Source organism: Sorghum bicolor, chromosome 4 (genome assembly GCF_000003195.3).
Source record: "Sorghum bicolor cultivar BTx623 chromosome 4, Sorghum_bicolor_NCBIv3, whole genome shotgun sequence".
NCBI classification, from domain to species: domain Eukaryota; kingdom Viridiplantae; phylum Streptophyta; class Magnoliopsida; order Poales; family Poaceae; genus Sorghum; species Sorghum bicolor.
This window is the reverse complement of record NC_012873.2, coordinates 48,968,667-48,991,630: the sequence shown is the minus strand read 5'-3', so window position 1 is coordinate 48,991,630 and position 22,964 is coordinate 48,968,667. Positions and strand designations below refer to the sequence as shown.

Here is a 22,964-nt window from a genome sequence, read left to right as displayed (position 1 = left end):
CGAGCCCTAGTCGCCGTATTCTCTGGAGTTCGGATCTCGGCGTGGCCGATCTTGTTCCTCTCCGTGGCAAGCCCTCTCCGTTCTCTCTCGGACCCAACCAAGCGCTTAGACGAGATCGTGGTGAGCTCCTCTTCATCCCGGTATTTTCCTTTCAAAAAACGGTGCTCGGAAAGGAGAAGTCGAGGAGCTCCGGCGAGCTTCGGCTCTCCGGCCATGGTGGCCACCGCACCGGAGCTGGTGACGGTCGGTTAAAAAAAAAAATGCTTTTTCTGCTATTTACAAGTTTGCCACTGATTTTGTTTTGCTCATAAAATATTCGTTTTAACTCCGTTTTTATCCATTCAAATTCCGTTGGATTCGTATTTACGATCTCTACATGTTAGAAATATTAGTTTACTGTTTTGAAACTTTTTAATTCTGCAGTAGTATTTAATTAATTATTTCTTTATAGGAAATCTTAGAAAATTCATATCTCTCACGTTTTAATTCCGATTTTCGTGAACTTTACGTTTGTGTGATCGTAGCGCTGCGTAGAATATTTTGATAAACTTTTATATTTGTTTTACCACTGTTTGGTGTAATGTTCTAATTATACCTTGTTTGCTTTGTGTATGATTGTCTCCATTGGAATGCGTGTTGTTGATTGATGATTGGGATTAGACGGTGAGCCGTACGTTGGTGACCAAGCCCAAGCTTTTGAGGACCAGCAAGCTCAGGAGAGCTTTGAGCAAGGCAAGTATAACTTGGGATTATCCTTGTTACCTATTCACTTATAACTACACCTATATGTCATATGCATGCTATCACCTTGTCGACCTTAGCAAAATCATAGATGATTGTTACCTGTATTCCTTGCTACCTACTTGATATGCATTTGGTGTAGATGTGCTAGTGCTTGATATAATCCATGATCTTGTAAGATGATTAATAGCTATGCAAAGAACATAAAAGAATGACAAATAACTGTATGAGATCTTGTCTGTACGTGATCACCCGGGATAACAGTGCAACCATGAGGGCTATAATGGCTCTGGCTTTAGCTCAGTATGGAGACCTTTTCTAGCTTGTTAGAGGTTACCCGAAAGGGCGGAGGGGCTGAACCGACACGGGTATAGTGCGAGCCCCTGTCCCTATGTGTATAGGCTGCGCGTCATTGTGCCATTCGGAAGGGGGGTATCTATATCTGCTCGCAAAGGAAACCTTGCGGCCCTAACTTGTTAGACGAACTTTTGAAAGGCTTCATAGTGATCCCTGCCGACCTCCCTAGGAAGGGGGTTAAGAGATTAGCTACCTCGGGCGAAAGGGTAAATCATGACTCATGGGTAAAGATGTACAACCTCTGCAGAGTGTAAAACTGGTATACTAGCCGAGCTCACGGTCAGGAGCGGCCTTGGGGACATCTACATTAAGATGATGAGCTTGTTATGTTATTATGTTCATTTGATTATTGTTTATGCTATGAGTTAATTATGCTTACATTTGATCATGGGATTAATGGATTATTTAAGCTTCCTTGACAATTGCTATATAATTATGAACATGCTATCCACTATTAAAAGCTAAATGCAGTCAAACCAGTGTCAGCTATTTGAGCCTCATGAACCCCTGGTTATACTTGTTGAGTACGATATGTGCTCACTCTTGCAATTTCCCAACACCTCAGGATATGATAATGAAGATGACTGGAATGAGGATTATCGTTATGAGTACTAGGTTTGGAGTCAACCAGTCAACAGTGTCCCTGTGTGGAGCTTCCGTCGAGAGCGTTGTTTACATCTTGCTATCATTTATGTATAAGACTATGTGATTTCTTATGTTTCGCTATGTAATAAACACTGCAATGGTACATTTGAGATTTGTCTACTTATTTGTGCGACTATTCCTGGGGCACATATGAGTCTTTTATGCATCCTATTTTGTTCTTAAAATATGGGTGTGACAAATTGGTATCAGAGCTTTGTTGACTGTCGGACGCAAGCCTAGTTAGAAATTGGTCGTCTTAAGGTTTTGAAATTGCTATAAAATCCTTGCTCTAAAAACCTTGATATTTTCTTCTACACTATATCCTATTCATCTTCACCTTGTTGCTTATCTTAAAGACTTGTTCTCATCCCCACTCCTTGCTTTGAACATGCTTTTAGAACCTTCTCTTACCACCTGCTTACATAGTTGAAAGAGAATTTTAGGAATCTTTGCCCTTAATAGGAAGAGAACGATAGTACCGCAAGTTGAGTTAATGCTTGAAATGTGAACCTTTGATGCTTGGTTTGGTTTGTTATTATGCTTATGCTTGATTTGGATCTTTGTAATGAGTGCAATGATCTTGTGGATTTCCTCTACAATTTCATTTAGTTTATAGGCTTAAGGCATAAGGATTAATGAGCTAAATAGTTGGGGTTGGTTAAAATTCTGTTTCTGTCCTTTGCTGTTTTATGGAGCAGTCTGCAATGAATCTGGTACATCTCAAAATCTGTTCATGCAATGTCCATCAAATTTTTCTGGGAACAAGTAGACTTCCATATCTTTCCAATGCCGCAAGAATGACCATATCATCGATTATGAGCTGAGAGTTATGACTGTTTACAGTTGAGGTTTCTGCGCAGTCTGGAATTCTGGAACAGTTTCGGTTGTACCCAGTTTTTGGTTAACCTCACGTTGGAATCTGGTAATATGATCTAAATGAAAGTTGTAGACAATTTCTTTATCTTTCCAACGGTGTACAACATGTATCCTTTTGAATTCTGGAACTCGAGATATTACTGATTTTCTGATCTGCTGATGTTGGATGTTACCCAGAAAATTTCAGATTCGGTTAACTCTTGTAATTGTCATGTTGGACATTACTAAGATGTGTTTATATACCTTGGAATGCAGATGGCAGCAAGGGGAAGAGGCAGAGGCAGAGGCCGTGGCAATGGTGACAATGCCCCAATTACTGTGGAGGAACTTATGCAAACTCAGAATCAGATGATGCACGTCTTCATGCAACACCTACAACAACAACCTCCACCAACATCACCACCTGTTCATGTGAGAGATAAGCGGGGGGAATTCATGAAGGGAAGACCTCCGGTATTTACACACTCAGCGGACCCCATGGAGGCGGATGATTGGTTACGTGCTGTGGAGAGGCAACTAAACATAGCACAGTGCAATGACTTAGAGAAGGTGTTGTATGCTTCTGGACAACTTCAGGGAGCAGCTCAGACCTGGTGGGAGTCATATCAAGCTGCTCGTCCCAACAATGCTCCCCCTGTCACTTGGTTAGAATTTTGCAGAGACTTTAGAGCACGACATATCAATGAAGGAATGATGGAGCTCAAGCAGGAAGAATTCAGATCTCTCAGGATGGGTTCTATGTCTGTGGCTGAGTATCATGACATGTTTGAGCAGTTGGCTCGCTATGCTCCAAACGAAGTCAGAGAAGATGCTGACAAACAACGTCTCTTCATGAAAGGTCTTTACTATGAACTCAGATTGCAACTGGCTGGAAATACCTACCCTACATTCCAGGCTCTGGTGAACCGTGCCATTGTGTTGGATAACATGCGCAAAGGTCAGGATAAGAAGAGGAGGATGCTAGCACAAGGGTCTGGAGGCAACAACCGCCAACGTTTCAATTCTCAGCAGAGCAATCAACAGAGGTTCCAAGGACCAGTTAGTCAATGGGATCGCAACCAACAATCTCAGCGTAATCCTAATCATCAACAGAGTGGACAGCAGACTTCCCGCTCCGGAGATTCAAATGCCACCTCTATGAAGAGAAGTGCTCCCAATACCCCTACTAGGTGTTTTCGCTGTGGGAAAGAAGGTCATATGTCATATGATTGCCCGGAGAGATTCAACCAGCGGAACAACAACCAAAAGTCTAATTCTCATGGAGCAAAGGTGAACCATGTGGCTGCAGAGACAGTACAAGAGGGACCGGAGATTATGATGGGTACGTTCAGTATCAACTCTATTCCCGCTACAGTTTTATTTGATTCTGGAGCTTCGCATACATTCATATCACAAGCATTTGTTAGAGTTCACAGCATACCACTAGTTGCCCTGAAAACCCATATGCTAGTAAACTCACCGGGAGGGACTATACCAGTTTCATATTGTTGCCCCTCAGCAAGTCTTTCTTTAAGGGGGGTAGATTTCCCTGTTAGTCCCATGGTTATGAGAACCTCAGGCATAGATGTGATATTGGGTTTGGATTGGATGAAGAAATATGCTACGGAAATTAAGTGCAAAGAGAAAGTAGTAGTTGTGACAACACCTAAGGGAGAGAGAATCAGTGTGGATGTAGCAGTGCAGGCTCCACCCACAGCTACAGTGAATCAGCTGGATGATGGTGTTGATCTTGACGACTGTGTAGGGAATAAATTTTCAAATGAGTTACCAGGTATGTTACTCGACTAGAGACATGAAATTGCTAGTGCAATGGGATTGGTTTTCACGAGGAGAAACAACTTGGGAAAGAGAAGAGGATTGGAGAGAATCAAATCCACAAGTGGTTTGTTTATACACTGCTCAATCTCGAGGACGAGATTCTTTTAAGGGGGGTAGAGTTTGTAACACCCTAAAATTTTGAATTTTAATTAATAGGATTTAATTTGAGTTATTTAAGAATTTTAGTGAGCATTTAATGTAGCAAATAAACAATTTTTGTGAAAATTAAAAATTATCATAAGCTTAGTAACATGATTATGTGCATTCATGCTGAGACATAGTTTATTTTGTGTTGATTGTATTTGGTTTGTATTTAATTGTCCCCAAAATCCTTTTTGAAAAAAAGATTTGAAAAAAAAAAACGCTCGTCCCCTACCTCTGTTCGTAGTCGACCCGGACTCACGAACCGGACGACTCAATCCCGGGAACAGCGGGATTCTCTTGCCTTTTGTGCAAATCAAGCCCCTATAAAGCCCTAGGTAAACCCCGCGGCTCCCTCTTTGCATCCAAGTTGTGAAACCGAGCCCTAGTCGCCGTATTCTCTGGAGTTCGGATCTCGGCGTGGCCGATCTTGTTCCTCTCCGTGGCAAGCCCTCTCCGTTCTCTCTCGGACCCAACCAAGCGCTTAGACGAGATCGTGGTGAGCTCCTCTTCATCCCGGTATTTTCCTTTCAAAAAACGGTGCTCGGAAAGGAGAAGTCGAGGAGCTCCGGCGAGCTTCGGCTCTCCGGCCATGGTGGCCACCGCACCGGAGCTGGTGACGGTCGGTTAAAAAAAAAAATGCTTTTTCTGCTATTTACAAGTTTGCCACTGATTTTGTTTTGCTCATAAAATATTCGTTTTAACTCCGTTTTTATCCATTCAAATTCCGTTGGATTCGTATTTACGATCTCTACATGTTAGAAATATTAGTTTACTGTTTTGAAACTTTTTAATTCTGCAGTAGTATTTAATTAATTATTTCTTTATAGGAAATCTTAGAAAATTCATATCTCTCACGTTTTAATTCCGATTTTCGTGAACTTTACGTTTGTGTGATCGTAGCGCTGCGTAGAATATTTTGATAAACTTTTATATTTGTTTTACCACTGTTTGGTGTAATGTTCTAATTATACCTTGTTTGCTTTGTGTATGATTGTCTCCATTGGAATGCGTGTTGTTGATTGATGATTGGGATTAGACGGTGAGCCGTACGTTGGTGACCAAGCCCAAGCTTTTGAGGACCAGCAAGCTCAGGAGAGCTTTGAGCAAGGCAAGTATAACTTGGGATTATCCTTGTTACCTATTCACTTATAACTACACCTATATGTCATATGCATGCTATCACCTTGTCGACCTTAGCAAAATCATAGATGATTGTTACCTGTATTCCTTGCTACCTACTTGATATGCATTTGGTGTAGATGTGCTAGTGCTTGATATAATCCATGATCTTGTAAGATGATTAATAGCTATGCAAAGAACATAAAAGAATGACAAATAACTGTATGAGATCTTGTCTGTACGTGATCACCCGGGATAACAGTGCAACCATGAGGGCTATAATGGCTCTGGCTTTAGCTCAGTATGGAGACCTTTTCTAGCTTGTTAGAGGTTACCCGAAAGGGCGGAGGGGCTGAACCGACACGGGTATAGTGCGAGCCCCTGTCCCTATGTGTATAGGCTGCGCGTCATTGTGCCATTCGGAAGGGGGGTATCTATATCTGCTCGCAAAGGAAACCTTGCGGCCCTAACTTGTTAGACGAACTTTTGAAAGGCTTCATAGTGATCCCTGCCGACCTCCCTAGGAAGGGGGTTAAGAGATTAGCTACCTCGGGCGAAAGGGTAAATCATGACTCATGGGTAAAGATGTACAACCTCTGCAGAGTGTAAAACTGGTATACTAGCCGAGCTCACGGTCAGGAGCGGCCTTGGGGACATCTACATTAAGATGATGAGCTTGTTATGTTATTATGTTCATTTGATTATTGTTTATGCTATGAGTTAATTATGCTTACATTTGATCATGGGATTAATGGATTATTTAAGCTTCCTTGACAATTGCTATATAATTATGAACATGCTATCCACTATTAAAAGCTAAATGCAGTCAAACCAGTGTCAGCTATTTGAGCCTCATGAACCCCTGGTTATACTTGTTGAGTACGATATGTGCTCACTCTTGCAATTTCCCAACACCTCAGGATATGATAATGAAGATGACTGGAATGAGGATTATCGTTATGAGTACTAGGTTTGGAGTCAACCAGTCAACAGTGTCCCTGTGTGGAGCTTCCGTCGAGAGCGTTGTTTACATCTTGCTATCATTTATGTATAAGACTATGTGATTTCTTATGTTTCGCTATGTAATAAACACTGCAATGGTACATTTGAGATTTGTCTACTTATTTGTGCGACTATTCCTGGGGCACATATGAGTCTTTTATGCATCCTATTTTGTTCTTAAAATATGGGTGTGACATATATCGTCATTGCAGTATTTAAAACAAACATAGTCATAACATCACAGAGTCTGGTACAACAGCGGAATAAAATTAAGATAACTCTCTCGAGCCTTCACACAGAAAAGGTTGACTAGTGAAGCACAAGCCTAAAAGTCCTCCGGATAGTCCTCATAGCTACCTTCATCTATTACTCATCCGGAATTTTTATTCAAAACGAATTATACACAAGCGTGAGTACATCTCGTATTCCACACGCATAACATGAGGGTTTATGAAGCTCAAAAAGCTAGACTAGGTTTACTACATTAGCATTTTAGTAGGTCAATATTTTAACATTAATCAATAGTAAGTTATGCTTAAGCTTCCAAGTAACCCACACAATTAGTTGTCGGAACCATAGTGAATCAATAAGTCATATTATAACATAATTACACTACAAGGAACATGTTAATCTATGATGAAAAATTTCTATCACGGATCACAAAACAATCGTCACTATGTAGCATATGCGATGGTTTCAGAGATCGTCATGGATTGAGCGTCATAGATTAACCCATGACAGTTTACAGAAAACCCATCAGAGATCAACATAATTGGTGACGGTTTTAAACCATCACAGTAAAGCCCAAGGCCTAGTTAGCCCATCCCAAGTCCATTTTCTATGACAAAAAATAACCGTCATAGATTAGTTATCATATCATCATGAATGCTTACATGGATGCTTACGTGTTATTTTGTGAGTTTTTCGGGCTGCTCATGACCGTGAGCATGGAGTTATAATAGTTTTACACTCTATAGAACTGGTGCACTTTCACCGTGAGTCATGTTGCCCATACGCCCGAGGTCTATCGACACCAAACACTTCCAAGGTGAACGGGCAAGGTACACTACGAAGCCTTCCATAGGCCTATTCTAACCAGTTAGGGCCGCGAGGTTTCCTCGGTAGGCAGATATAGAAAACTCCCCCTTTTTATGGCACAAATCCAACGCGGTTATACTCATAATAACAAGGGCAACCCTACACCCAAAGTGGCAAGCTCCTCTAGCACCCTTTCCGGTAACCTCTAACGAGTTAGAAAAGATCTTATTACTGAGCCAAGGTCAGGTCAGAGCCATATGACTTTCCCGGTTGCACTGTAAATCCCAGCTTTTGCCGACAATCATTCATACCATAACCCTAAGTTCCATTTATTATAACCATGTTATATCAGTGGTTCTGTAGTTAAAGTATAGATCATATATAAACTTAGAGGACTAGCGTTTCTACCCATATGCAATAAAAACCCTTAGGTATCAAAGTGTTATGTCATCAACAACTAGGATGTTCTTATAGTTGACAAAATTAGACATACAAGCAAACATTCCTAAAGTTAGAACATTGCACGAGAAGTAAATAAATATAAATAAAAGGTTTACCAAAATCTTCTACGTGCTGCTACGATCACGTCAACATTAATTTCATGGAAAACGGAGTTACGACGCAAAAGTTACGCATTAGTCTAGCTCCCTAAAGCGACATACGCACTTGTAATTTTCTAGGGAATGTAACAATGTAAAACCTATACAAAAGTTGTACCATCACGAAGCTTATGAAAATACGAGACTAACACAAGTTGAATGGATTAAATCAGAGCTAAGACGATGATTTTATAAGTGAAACAGTGCAGTGGCAATTCTATAAATACTGCAAATATTAAACATTTTAAAATAAATAAAGGAATTCAGGAATTTCCATCCAGCTAGGGACTGGCGCGCGAATCAAAGAAAATTGGAGGCCTCTTTAGCAAAATGACCGTGAAGGGGTACGTGGCGTTCCTAGCAGTCGATTTCCCGATGGACGGTAGAGATTTGAGATGGGGGAGAGGGAGGGCGGCACGAGCGGCTGGAACAGGGCCCCACGGTGGCTCGCCATGGTTGGCGACGAGAAGCTCACCGGCACTGCTCGTGCGGCCGCTATGGAGCACCAAATCACTAACCGATTGCAGACGATTGCACAGGGAGTTAGAGAGAAGCAAGGCGAATCCATCCCGGGGATTTAAATGGCCCGAGGGCTCAGCCTACGCGGTGCTCGACGGTGGCGCCATGGCCGACCTGCCAGAGCTAGCAGGGACGACACTAGAGGCCACGAAAACGACTGCGAAATGGACAGGAAGGGAGAGGAGAGGCCGAGAGGGAGGCGATCTCACCACGGCGAAAAATGAAGGCGGGGCGGCTCAAATCGTGGGGTTGAACGCGGTGGGTCTTGGTGGTTTCTGGCGGAGATTCATTGAGCGCTACGAGTGAGAGCAGAAGCAGGGAAGGAGCAGAATGGGAGGCAGGGATGCGGCTCGGGCTCAGTCCTTAGCAGCCGGGGTACGAGAACATGCAAATATTAAACATTTTAAAATAAATAAAGGAATTCAGGAATTTCCATCCGGCTAGGGACTGGCGCGCGAATCAAAGAAAATTGGAGGCCTCTTTAGCAAAATGACCGTGAAGGGGTACGTGGCGTTCCTAGCCGTCGATTTCCCGATGGACGGTAGAGATTTGAGATGGGGGAGAGGGAGGGCGGCACGGGCGGCTGGAACAGGGGCCCCACGGTGGCTCGCCATGGTTGGCGACGAGAAGCTCACCGGCACTGCTCGTGCGGCCGCTATGGAGCACCAAATCACTAACCGATTGCAGACGATTGCACAGGGAGTTAGAGAGAAGCAAGGCGAATCCATCCCGGGGATTTAAATGGCCCGAGGGCTCAGCCTACGCGGTGCTCTGACGGTGGCGCCATGGCCGACCTGCCAGAGCTAGCAGGGACGACACTAGAGGCCACAAAAACGACCGTGAAATGGACAGGAAGGGAGAGGAGAGGCCGAGAGGGAGGCGATCTCACCACGGCGAAAAATGAAGGTGGGGCGGCTCAAATCGCGGGGTTGAACGCGGTGGGTCTTGGTGGTTTCTGGCGGAGATTCATTGAGCGCTACGAGTGAGAGCAGAAGCAGGGAAGGAGCAGAATGGGAGGCAGGGATGCGGCTCGGGCTCAGTCCTTAGCAGCCGGGGTACGCGAACATGGGCACGTTCCCCGTTCCGGGAACTTCGTCCCGAAACGTGGAACGGGAACATCATGGAACATCGTTCCCAAATGCAGTGGAACACGAATCATATATATAGGAGCAATCATAGGAACGTCAGTCCCAAGCGACTATGGAACTTCGTGGTGTGTGTGCATACTGCGCCGTGCCCGTCCGTGAGCGGTCGGTGAAAAATCTAGATGGTGATTGACTCATTGGCCTAGACCTGCAATGAGCCTCAATCGCTCCTCAAATAGGGCTGAAGCATAGGAGAACGTGGGGGAGGAAGTGGGGAGCAGGGGCAGTGCCAGCGGTTGCTGCCTCCCGTGAGAGAGGGAGGCGGTTGAAGGGGAAAGGGATGACGGGTGGGGCCGAGCTGTCAGTGGTGAGGGAGTGAGGAGGTGGGCTGGCGGTATTCAGCGCGAGTTGCGCTGGGTGAAGTTGGGCCAGGCCAAGAGAAAGAGAGGTAGAGGGAAATTCTCTTTTTATTTTTCAAACAAATTCTCAAAACCCTTTTCAATTTGAAAGTTTGAACCAAAACTCTTTTGCTCAATACCACACATCACATAAATAAAATGCTGCAGCATGTATGCATCAACATATTTCTAAACTTAAATAAAAATTTAATTCCAAAATTTATTATTTTCCTATATTTTAATGCTCACAACATTACTTTATTAAATTCAATTCCACTATTTTGAAAGAAAGGAATTTTACGGTGTGGCTACTGTAGCATTTTCGTTTTTATTTGATAATTATTGTCCGATTATGGACTAAATAGACTCAAAAGATTCGTCTCATATTTTACAGGCAAACTGTGTAATTAGTTATTATTTTATCTATATTTAATGCTCTATATATGGATCAAAAATTCAATGTGACGAAGAATCTTGAAAAATTTTTGAAACTAAGCCAGGCCTAAGATACTACACAATCTTTTGATGGTACAAATATCTCATTATCTGCCTCGGAGTCAGGCATTTTTTTTGAGATTTCTCTCTTTTTAATGAAAGAACCTAGTTTCTCTTTATGTGTGTTTTGTCTGAGTTTACCGGCTCATCAGAGAGTGTGGCTCAGAAGCAAGAGCTGTGCTGATCTTTTGCTTGCCTAGCTAGCTTGGAGAGTGACCCGAGCTTGAAGCCACGGAACATAAAGTTGCTTCTCAAGGCTAGTATCATTATAAGGCGTTTTGGATTTTCTAGATATATTTTTTTTACTTATACTTATATATATATATATATATATATATATATATATATATATATATAGAAAAGCTAAAAAAAACTAATTTAAAATGGAGGGAGTACAAATGAAACTTCGCCGGCCACATGTGTGCATCTGCACATTGGTGAGCTGTACTACCCCCCAAGCTAGAGGCTGTGCTATGGCATTGGATCTTTTTCTTGGAAGCCTGTGGCTCGGCTCTTGAGCTCTTTGTGTCCACACAAAACCTAGCCAAGTCTATCCAACCCATACTTCCTGCTCGCTGCCCATGCTCATCACTCATGCCATCAGCCGGCTGGCAATTGCATGCTTGTTCCTAGATTTTTTTTTAAAAAAAAATGTGCTTCAGAAGCAAAGAAGATAACAGTCACATGCCGACAGAATATCTAAATATATTGCACTTTCTCTGTTCTTGCACGAAAGTTTCAAGTGTCCCTGGTTTGAAAAGTCATAACTAAAATTACTTTTGACTGATTTATTATGAGAGAAAAACACTGCTGGCTGACAGAAAAAGTACGGCGGTTAAGAAAAGCGAACGGGCTCAGTTCAAATGGTTTACTTGCTCCGTTTTTAATATATATATACACACACACACTAGCATTTTAGGAGAAGCTAACTATAGTTCATTTTTCGACTAACTAACTTGTCCTAATAAACATAACACAATATGAAAATGGAAGGTCGTACTACATAATATTGGAAACATGATTACAGCATATACTATGTTACTGCCATGCATCCATATCAAGCACGTCATTTTTTTCAATTGATGAATGTGCAAAAGGCATGGCTGAAATTAAAATAGGACCTTATGATGTGCATGGTTACCAGTATCTATATTTTTCATTGTTCAGCTTTATGATCTTTTTTTTTCTCCAAAAAGTCGGTAATAGATCTATATTAACTGGGCTGATTATACGATAATTCCAGGCTAGAACCGTATGTCTTTATGATTCTATTCTACAATTTGTTTATCTGATTTATTAGAATAATATGCATAAGGTCTTGCTAACCTTACTTATTATTAGATGCATCAACTTGTAATTAGTAGGGGCTAGCTAATAATACAGATAAAGAGCTACTATATAATATACATGTATATTAGCTTGGAATCAATAGGGCTAAATTCACATAATAAAAGAGCTATAAGATGTTCGAGGACAAAGGAAAATAATCACGCGAACAACAAGAGCTGCCATGGTCTTATTCTTCAACAAAAACAAACATCCTGGAAAGCACGATAACGATGCTCACCAATCAGCAGCAACAAAACATGACATCACAAAGTTAAAATTGAATCAGATCCGGACCACGGAGCTAAATATAAAGGGCAATCCACCAACTGAACAAATATATCTGAGGCACTAACAAGAAATGAAAATAGCATCCAAGAAAAGGGCACCCACAACAAATAAATATAATCTCTGTAAATCATGCATGATTATGTGGGTGCATATATAATATTAACGAATCTAAGCATAATATATATTACATACACCACACATAACTACAACCTTTTCCAACAAAACTGTGTTCATAATCACCTGCCCTCCCTTCTCAATCATATACGTTGTTCTTATTAGATCTCCCAAAAAAAAATTCATTTCCACTCTGTTTTTTCTTCTTCTTTCTTGTGTTGTGAAATTTGCAAATATTAACTAAACCACAGCAACACCAAGTATGCTCAGCTCAATTACAACTAGTCTTGAAGAAGATCGAGACATGTACTTACATAGTATACAACATGCATATCATCCACACGAATGGATCGGACGTATACATACATATATACTTAAACTAGCTAGCTAGAGGATGACAAATATCGCAGTACGTTTAACTGATTTCTCGGATGGGTTGCACTTTCACCTCGCCTGCGACAATCATATTCCATCATCAGTTGTGGCCGGCCGGCGGCGGCGGCGGCGGCTTCTGGTGCTGGACGATGAGCCGCGCGGGGAGCGGCCTGCCCGTGCCGGATCCGCCGCAGCTGCGGCAGGGCATCCTCCCGGACCCCGCGCAGGTCCGGCAACCGGAGTCGCCGTCGGACCAGCGGTTGCACATGCACTCGACGCGGCCGGAGCCGCCGCACGTGGCGCAGCGCGGGCGCGCGTCCCACTTGGACGCCGCTGGGAGCCCGTCCCCCCCAAGGGACCGGTTGGCCATCGCCACGCCGGCCAGCATGCCCAGCCCCGCCGACGCGATCACCACCGGCGCCACCATCCCGGCTTGAATCTCGTGTAGCCCGCCCAACTTGTACAAGTGGTTGCCAAGTCGCAAGCTATAGCTTTGGGATATATGGTAGCTAGAGAAGGAAGGAAGGAAGCGAGGGAGGAGTGTTTTCCTTGGCTTCCTTGTGTATATACCGCCGGTCGGCCGGCGAGGCGACGACTCGCTCGCTCGCTCGACGAGCTGGTGTTGGGTGGGAGGAAAAGATTTGGTCTCGTGTGTGGTGACGGTTTTTTGGCTGGAGGCGTCGGCGTTTCTGTGTAGGAGAAGGAGCTACGACGGCGGGGGAGGGATGGGCCGCGTCGTTTTATAGGATTTTTCCGGTGGTCTTGTGAAGGAGAGGAGGCTGCGTTGCGTTGGGTGCCGCCTGTTTGGGTTGCATTGGGATTTGGAGGGTAGCGAGGCGGGGGAGGCGTGTCCGCATTGTTACCTTGCCTTCCCCCTCTTGGCGTCCGGACGCTACGGTGCCAACTGCTGCTGTATGTCCTTGTGGTTTCGTGCATATGCATGCATGTGACCTGCGAGATGCCGTAGCTAAATGGATTTTTTTTCATCTCCCTGCATGTGTCTTTATAACACCCTAAAATTTACTTATTTTTAAATAGTTGAATTTGATTTTTGAGTTAATTTTGTGAGCATCAAAATATAGAAAAATAATAATAATAATTTTTGAGAAACTAAAATTCAATATAAGTTTAGGAAACTTTTTGATGCATTCATGCTGCAGCACTTTTATTTTGTGATGTGTGAATTTTTGTAAAAGAAAAATTTATTGAAAATTCAATTTGAAAGAAGCTTTGAAAATTAGTTTGAAAAAAAAGAAGAAATCCATTCCCCCCCTCGCTTTCGGCCCGCTTGGCCCAGCCAGCCCGTCGGCATTCCCTTCCCCCTCCCCTCTCTCTCCAGCAGCTAACATGCAGGGCCCACCCGTCAGCTTCTTCTCCTCCATCCAACCGCGCTCTCCCTCTCTCTCGTCGGCAGAGCCGCAAGCCGCTCCCATGTTTCCCCCCTGCTCCCACGATTCTCCCTCTGCTTTCCCCGAGTCTTGGCCTTTTGAACCGCGCCCGCACTCGAGCCGTTTTCCCCACTCTCATCCGCTTCTCCCTTACCTCGCCCCTGCTCTCGCGCAAGCAGAAAACCGCCGCCGGAGCCGCCGAGATTCACCACGCGCCTCACCGTCGATTCGAGCCGCCTCCGCCCACGTTCTTCGTCGTGGTGAGCTCGCCTTCATCTCCGCTCTCTCCTAGTCCGTTTCCTGAGCGATTTGAGGCTCCCTGGTGCTCTGGCCGCGAGCTCTGAGGCCGCCGGCATGGCGCCTCCGAGAACCGCCACGTTGGTCTCTCGTCCGGTCGCGTTTTACCCCAGTATGGACTCGCCTTGTCTCCCTCTCTCTCCCAGTGCTTTCGCTTTGGAAAATCATTCCCGGGAGAGCCCGCATGAACGTCTTCGGCGACTTTCTTCCCGTCAGCCATGGAGCGCCGCCGCGGGAGCCCCTGTTCCGGCCGCTGGTGCCGCCCTCTCTCCCTCCCATCTAATCTCGGCCGTTGGTTTCTAATCCGATGACCTAGAAAGCTCCATACCCCTTCGGGGGTAAATTTTCTAAAGAGCCCCTGTAGTTTTAGGTTATAAAACCCATAGTCCAAAAGCGTATTCTCGAAATACGTTTTCGGTTTTTGAAAGCGTAAAATTGTTTACTCAGATTCAAAATACGTTTTCAGATATTACAGTTTTGCCACTGATTTCATTCAGCTCATAAAATGTTCGTTTTAACTCCGATTTGACACGTTCAAATTGCGTTAGATTCGTAATCACGAGATCTACGTATTAGTAAACTTAGTTTAACAATTTGAAACCTTTTTATTTCGTGAACCTATTTAATTAATTACTTTTCTAAAGCAAATCTTAGAAAATTTATATCTTTTCCGTTTTAGCTCTGATTCGATCCCTTCAAGTTGCGTTAGTTTCATAATTTCATAAGCTTCATGTTGGTACCATTGTTGTCTAGGTTCACCACTGTTAGGTTTCCTAGATAAATACAAGTCCGTAGATAGCCTTTGTAGTCCCGTTTAATGCATAGATTTCGCGTCGTAACTCTGTTTTCCATGAATTTTCCGTTGACGTGATCGTAGCAGCGTGTAGATGATTTTGGAAAACTTTTATTTATATTTATTTAGTGCTGGTGTACTGTTCTAATTGTAATCTTGTTTGCTTCGTGTATGTCTGTCTCCAATTGTTTGTGTGTTGATGATCGATGATCGAGATTAGACAGTGGGCATTACTTTGGTGATCAAGATCAGAGCCTTAGAAGCAAGTAAGATCAGTAAGACCAGCAGGAGCAATTGATCAAGGCAAGTATAGCATTTGGGTTTTAATTCTATGACCATGGTCTTGCGACTAGATTAATATAAAGCAACAAATGATAATAATGACTTTTTAGCAACTTGAGGATTTATTCGTAAGTGATAACCGGGATAAAAGTGCAACCATGAGGGCTATGATGGCTCTGGCTTTAGTTAAGTATGAGTAACTTTTCTAGCTTGTTAGAGGTTACCCACGTGGCGCAAATAGGGGATAGCATACCGTGGATTCCCTGCAGAGTAGAATCACACGGACTGACTACCGAAACCAAGCGGTCCTAACTTGTTAGACGAACCTTTGAAAGACTTCATAGTGATCCATGTCGACCTACCTTGGTAGTGGGTTACGAGGCTGATCACCTCAGGCGAAAGGGTAAATCATGACTCATGGGTAAAGATGTACAACCTCTGCAGAGTGTTAAAAACTGGTATACTAGCCGTTCTCACGGTCATGAGTGGCCTTGGAGATTCTTACATTAAGGGTGATGAATCTTGTTGTGTTAAGATACTCATTGTTTATTGTTTAATGCTCTATATTATTTATGTCACATTGATCATGAGACCATGAGATATATACTATCTAGTTGTTATACTTACGGAGTTCGTCTTGGACTCACTCTTGCTATCTCCCCACACCTCAGGAGAAGTATTGGGCTTGTGATCAACCAGTCAGTTGGATCATGTAGAGTGAAGTTGACACCTGAAGTTTAGAGTTATCTTCCGTGGTTTGCTGCCTAAAGTTGTTTCTGATTTATTATGTACCTTATATAATTTATGCGTTGTCCTTTGATATTACCTCTTATTTGTCTGATTTTGTTCTTAAAATCGGGTGTTACAGTCTTTCATTTTCATCACGAGACTGGATTTTTAGTTTTCTTTTTCTTGAACATTTTTCTATTATATCCTGTGTATTTATTTTCAAACTATAATACAACACAATCCTATAAAAAAACACACATGCTTAGGGATGGAAACCGGTACCCAAAATACGAAACCTGACCGCCGATATAAGCACGTGCATTCATTGGGGTCATAATTTTTTATATTGAACCCTTAACAATTGGAAGCGGACGCACGAGCTCTAAGGCCTTCGTATTGGTGCGGAACATGGATCTAGGATTTGTATCGAAACCGGATAGGACACAGACATGTGAACGCTGAGTGGAGTATGATTTATATCGGACACTAGACATGGATCTATTCGATTTAATTGGGTTTGTCCAATTTATTCAGCAATTAAATCAAAAAAATTCCAAAATCAAAGAATAATAGGTGTAATTTGTTGTGTTCTTTATGCAGTGTAACTTACGATTCGATGAGTATTATGTGCATGATAACTATTATGTGATAGTGGTTCTATGTCTTAGTGGTTTCTGTTACTAATAACTGACAATTGATTTGTCAGTTTCATAAGTTACTAGTAGCAGATTCTGCCATGATAGACATTATCCTTTCATGCGCTTGAGGGCAGAGAAAGTAGCCGCTAATCACAAGTCACGTGGTTTTTATCCATGTGGTTTCTATTATTTTCTTACCATCACGCATTACTTATTGCTAATATGAAAGGGTCGAGGATGTCCACTAGGCATTTCTGAAAATTTATAGCTTAAAATGCGGAAGCAAGTAGAAAGGGATTTCTAACCAAATCAGAGTAAAACAACCCGTCTAAGTGAAAACCCAGTGTACAACAAATACCGCAAAGGTAAAGAAGCCACCACACCCTTCAACACAAATCAATAATCATAGAATTGCAAAAATGCTGCAAATCCCTGCAATACCGTAGGGTTGGAGGGTCGGTATTCACGGGCCAGTGAAGTTCCTCAGGGAACTTCCTTATTCTTGGCTCTAACTTTAATCCAAAGGTGTAGGGGTTCCTAGTAGATGAAATGTAAGTATTCCCTGCACACCAAAGATCACAACCCAAGTAGATAGAGACAAACACAAATACAGTCAATTAAAATGCAATGAGACACAATATTTATTTTACTGAAGTTCAATCTCCCTCGAGTCCTCTCAACCACTTCACTCAATCCACTAGTGTGATTGCTTCCCTTGCGAAGGCAGAATCGAAGCCTTCTCAAACTTGCTGAGGCACACCACAATCTTGGTTGCTCTCCAGTGGCTCCTAACTATCAAGGAGCCAAGCTTCAAGAGTAACAAATGTGAATCACGAGATCAACAAATGTCACAAGTGATCAAGAATTGGCTTGCTCTCTTTTGCTAACTTTTTCAAATCTCACTCAACCTGCCACTTGGATTTCTTCACTTAGAATCAATCACACAAAGACAAGGTGTGGGGAGTGTGTCACAATGCTCTAAAATGTGTATGAAAGTGCCAAGAATCAATAGTCCTCAAAGGAGAGGGCTTGGGGGGTATTTATAGTCCCCACTCAAAAACTAGCAGTTTTGTAGCCATTGGATCGAGCTGTTAGGTTCATAACGGACCCTTCGATTTGTCATGGGTCTAGTATGAACTAGTTGTACATAGTTAGCTTTCTAAAATCTAAGGCCTAGAAATTTTGAATAACCCATTTAAATTTTGGCTAAAAGTGTCAAACCAACATAGAGCACCCTTACCTAGAATTCTCTTGGCGAAACCTGAAAATTCTTGCCACAAGTCATGTGTGCTGTTCATACTGGACCCTCCGGTGTGCAATAACGGATGCCCCCAACAGCACCCCAAGTTAGCACCTTTTGCCACTCTTCTCTCAAACCACATGGGTTAACATATTTGGGAGCACTTATAGACAATCAGCTATCATCATGTTGTATACCTCTTAATAGATACGACATACCTATAAAATCAAGTTTAAATAAAATTTAATCTGAACCTCTCGAGTTAAAATTCTTTGAACCCGTGTCATATCTTTCAATCTTCATCAATAGAGAATGCCAACATGTCTATTTTGATTGTTGCCTGAGCATAGCCATCCTGAACCTATGACTCGATCCAGTTCATTACATATGAGTAAAGCCAAATGTGCCAAGTCACTTTCATCAAATGATCCATCAATGATTTGATCCTCCTCATCACAATATAACTTCCTTTAGTTTGATTAGTGACATGACTAAATGCAAATACTTTCTTCTTCACTACATCCATGCATGGTCCTTCGGTGCCCAACCCATCGCTTGGCCTTCACCTATGCTTGGTTCTTCAAAGCCTTTTCCTTGCTATCTTCACCCTCACAAGCCAATCCAAGTCATACCATGATTTGATCAACAATAAGCATACATTGAATTTCATGAAGTGAAAACGCCTTCATCATCATTGATTTCATAGCAAGTTCTATAAATGAGACCATTCCATATGCGAGACCTCATGTCTGATATACCATTCAAATATACTTGCTTTCATATGATCCATAGATGTACCATTATATATAAGGCATTACTTGAATTTCATTTGCATTATTGTCTTGTGCTTGTTGAATTAGATTGCCTTTACAATAACACATCATTTTCACTTTTCATTTCAACACAATATGGAACACCATCAAGTTTTGATTTGTGATTTCAACACATCATTTTGGATTTCATAGCAAGTTTTGCTTTGTGATTTATACACTTCACATGATATAACAACTCATATCTCAAGTGTATGTAATATAAGAATGAAAGACCTATTCGAACTTAGCAAACTTGTTAGTCCTTTAATCGTGTTGGCATTCAATCATCCAAAACCCACTAAAGGGCTACATGCACTTATATAATAGCATTAGGAGTTATTTTTATTTTGGCCATTCTTGGGTGAACCTTAGGTTGAATACTATATTGTCTTATAAAAGACTTCAAAAACAAAGTCATAGACATCATCAATATTGTATGGTGACTCAAATGTTACTAGAACTGAGTCTAAAGAGACGTGTGGCATTAGGATTTCTAGTTCTATTAGAATTTGATTGTAGAATCCTACTCCCTCCATTCCAAATTATAAGACGTTTTGTTTTTTCTGGATATATAGTTTTTGTTATGAACTTAAATGTATACACCATGGTTATATATATAATAAATCAAGGTATCTAGGAAAGCCAAAACATCTTATAATTTGTAATGGAGGGAGTACTAGGGATAGGACTCATACTTGCATGTATGGAGATGTTGGTATTTCTTAGCGTCACTACTAGGATTAGGCAGAAACCTATCCCCGGCAACAGCGCCAGAAAAACTTGTTAACTTCTCTAACACGATTACAAATAGGAGGGTCAAACCCTTTCTTAGCAAAGGCATTAGAAATGTTTGGGACATCTCTTAGCATTGGTTAAGCTAGGTTGTCATCCCTAACACAACAACAAAAGATGTGGTTGTACTTATGATCATAGCATTCTAGAAAATGAATAAAGGTTATTTGCAAGCGCACAGATAAAATACATCTGTTATAGCATTTCACCCAAAAAAATTCCAGGTATCGTTATTTATAATTTTACCACTGGGAAGGCACTTGGAGGTATAAAGAATAAAAGCTATAACTTATACTTATGATAAGAATTCAAGTGTGGGGGAGACACTCGACGATCAAAACAAATGAATTTTTGTGCAACAATAAAAATAATTGAGAAGATATGACACGAAGACCGTGCTCGGCGAAGGTGACCCCGAGGGACCACCTGTCGAGGGCGGCTGACCAGCACCTTTGGGCACCCACCACGGTCAGGAATGATTCCCTTATATTACAAATCTTTGTCTTGATCACGTTGTTTCGATTCAGAATGAAATATCTTGAATTAAATCACCTCATATATACTGAGAACACTCACACCATGATAATTCCTTGACTTTTTGTTGCTATTGGGAACTTTAACTATAGGGACCCCATATCACTTAAGTTGTTGTGAAAAGAGAGATAGTATGAATTATGAGAAGTTAATTTCTGATGTCTAGTCATTTGGAGAATTTCTTTTAAAAATCTTAAAATTATTAGCTATACTTCTCCTCTGTAGTAAGAACTACTATCCTACTAGAGCCAAACATGATACACATTGTTGACGAGAAGAATCCACACTGCCATATCTTTCCATGTGTTCGGAATGCCCCATAATGCCCTCCATATGGTGATGAATGACACCTCTCAATTATTTTGATTCCTTCTTCAGCTGGCATACATCTTCTGAGTAGACCATCAGAGCATACTTAGAAGAGGTATGGTTCATCCCATATGTGAGAACGGCTCTCCTAGACTAGCTTGCTTTTATTGCCTCCTGGTGATACATAACTTGTAACCATAAAATTAATAATATTTGCATATCAGGGGTCAGATCTATTGATTCTGTAGAGCATGTCGTCCTGTAGTGAGTCGTCAATGGGTAGTTTCTATGGATTCTCAAATTCTAGACAAATGATCGGCAACAAAAATTCTTTACTCCTTTTTTATCTTTTATTTTTAAGTCAAATTCTTGGAGTAATAAAATCCATCTTATCAAATGGGATTTGGCAACTTTCTTAGTGAAGAAATATTTTAAAGTAGCATGATCAGAATAAACAATTACTTTATCTCCCACTAAGTAAGATCTAAACTTATAAATAGCAAAAACAACTGCTAGGAGCTCTTTTTCGGTAGTAGCATAATTAAGTTGAGGTCCTGTCAGAGTTTTGCTAGCATAAGCTACTATATGATGCTTTTTATCCTTAGTTTGTCCTAATACTAACCCCACAGCAAAATCACTGACATCATACATAATTTCAAAAGGTAAAGACCAATCAGGGGGTTAAATGATTGGTGCTGAGATGAGTGCTTTCTTAAGAATTTCAAAAGCTCGTAAGCATGCATCGTCAAATTCAAAAGGAACATCTTTGGCCAATAAGCGAGTAATAGGTCTAGCAATGAATGAAAAACCTTTTATAAACCTATGGTAAAAACCAGCATGGCGAGGAAGCTTCTAATTCCTTTTACGTTAATAGGTAGAGGTAAATGTTCAATTACTTATATTTTAGCTTTGTCTACCTCAATGCCTCTTTCAGACCAGCGCCGGCCCTGTAGAGGTGTCGGAGATGCGACGACCGAGGGTCCATGGAAAGAGGGGGCCTAGGCCCATGTATACAGAGACCCCATCCCTTAGTACGTATCGTGTACGCCAGCGCCGCAAAGCCAATCATACGAAGATGCGAAGGGAGTAACGCACGGAGGCATAGACTCGCAGACGCAGATCACAGACGGATCCGGTCGGCGCTCGCCACTGCGCTGCGGACTCAGAATCGAATCGCCACTCACGAAGACGGAGACAACAGACGGAGGCACGCAACAGCCGAGGCCCAACTGGCCAACGGATTAGGACTCAGACACGCAACAGCCAAGGGCCCTACATAATTTATTCCTTGCATCATTTTTTAATCTAAATTAATTATTTCAGACTTCTAGTACTAGATACTTATATAGTCATGTTTTTCTTCTAATTTAGGTGTTAGAATCTTTAGAATGTTACTTAAGGGTACTCAAAATGTAGACTCTATCATAGAGTCTAAAGTTATTTATTACCTCGAATAATGTGGATTTAGAGTCTAAATAAGACTTGGAGTCTTATTTTTTCTTTCTCTTTCTTCAATAAATATACTGCCACATTAGCAAAATATTATAAATAATATATAATTAATTGTCTTGGACTCTGTGATAGAGTCTTGCATTGTGAGTGCCCAGAAAAGATGCCAAGTATTTTTCTGTGATCTTAGATTGTACTCCAGATGTGAGCCATGAAGTATAAATGACTCTAAGCATTCGGTGTGTCAATATGTCGAGAAATGTTCCAAGGGTAGAAGAGTTCTTCCAAGAGTTCTTGAAGGTAGATGACACACCAGGATTGGGTCTTTTTAATGAATTAAAGAATGCATTGGCCTCCCTTGATTTGAATATCGATGATGTGAGAGGACAAGGCTATGATAATGGTTCAAATATGAAGGGAAAACATCAAGGTGTTCATACGCGCATGCTTGAAATTAATCCAAGAGCACTATACATGCCGTGTGCATGTCATAGCTTGAATCTTACTCTTTGTGATATGGGAAAATCTTGCAGGTAAACTATTATTTCTATTACACATTGTTCTCGTATAATATGCCATGATTTGGGAAATGTTTGAAACTTACTATTTGTTAAATCTTGCAGGCAAGCTATTTCTTTTTTTGGTATTATCCAACGTATATACACATTGTTTGCAAAATCTACCAAAAGGTGGAAGATTTTGGTTGATAATTTCCTAGGGTTGACAGTTAAGTCATGGTCTAATACATGTTGGGAAAGT

The 22,964-nt window shown here is 41.7% G+C and overlaps 1 protein-coding gene across 1 annotated transcript; it reads right to left on the bottom strand.

The window, feature by feature from the left end:
- LOC8059579 (chaperone protein DnaJ) lies at positions 12,594-13,672 on the bottom strand. Its single transcript, XM_002452098.2, has one exon. The coding sequence runs from the start codon at positions 13,367-13,369 to the stop codon at positions 13,043-13,045; it is 327 nt and encodes a 108-aa protein (XP_002452143.1). The 5' UTR covers positions 13,370-13,672; the 3' UTR covers positions 12,594-13,042.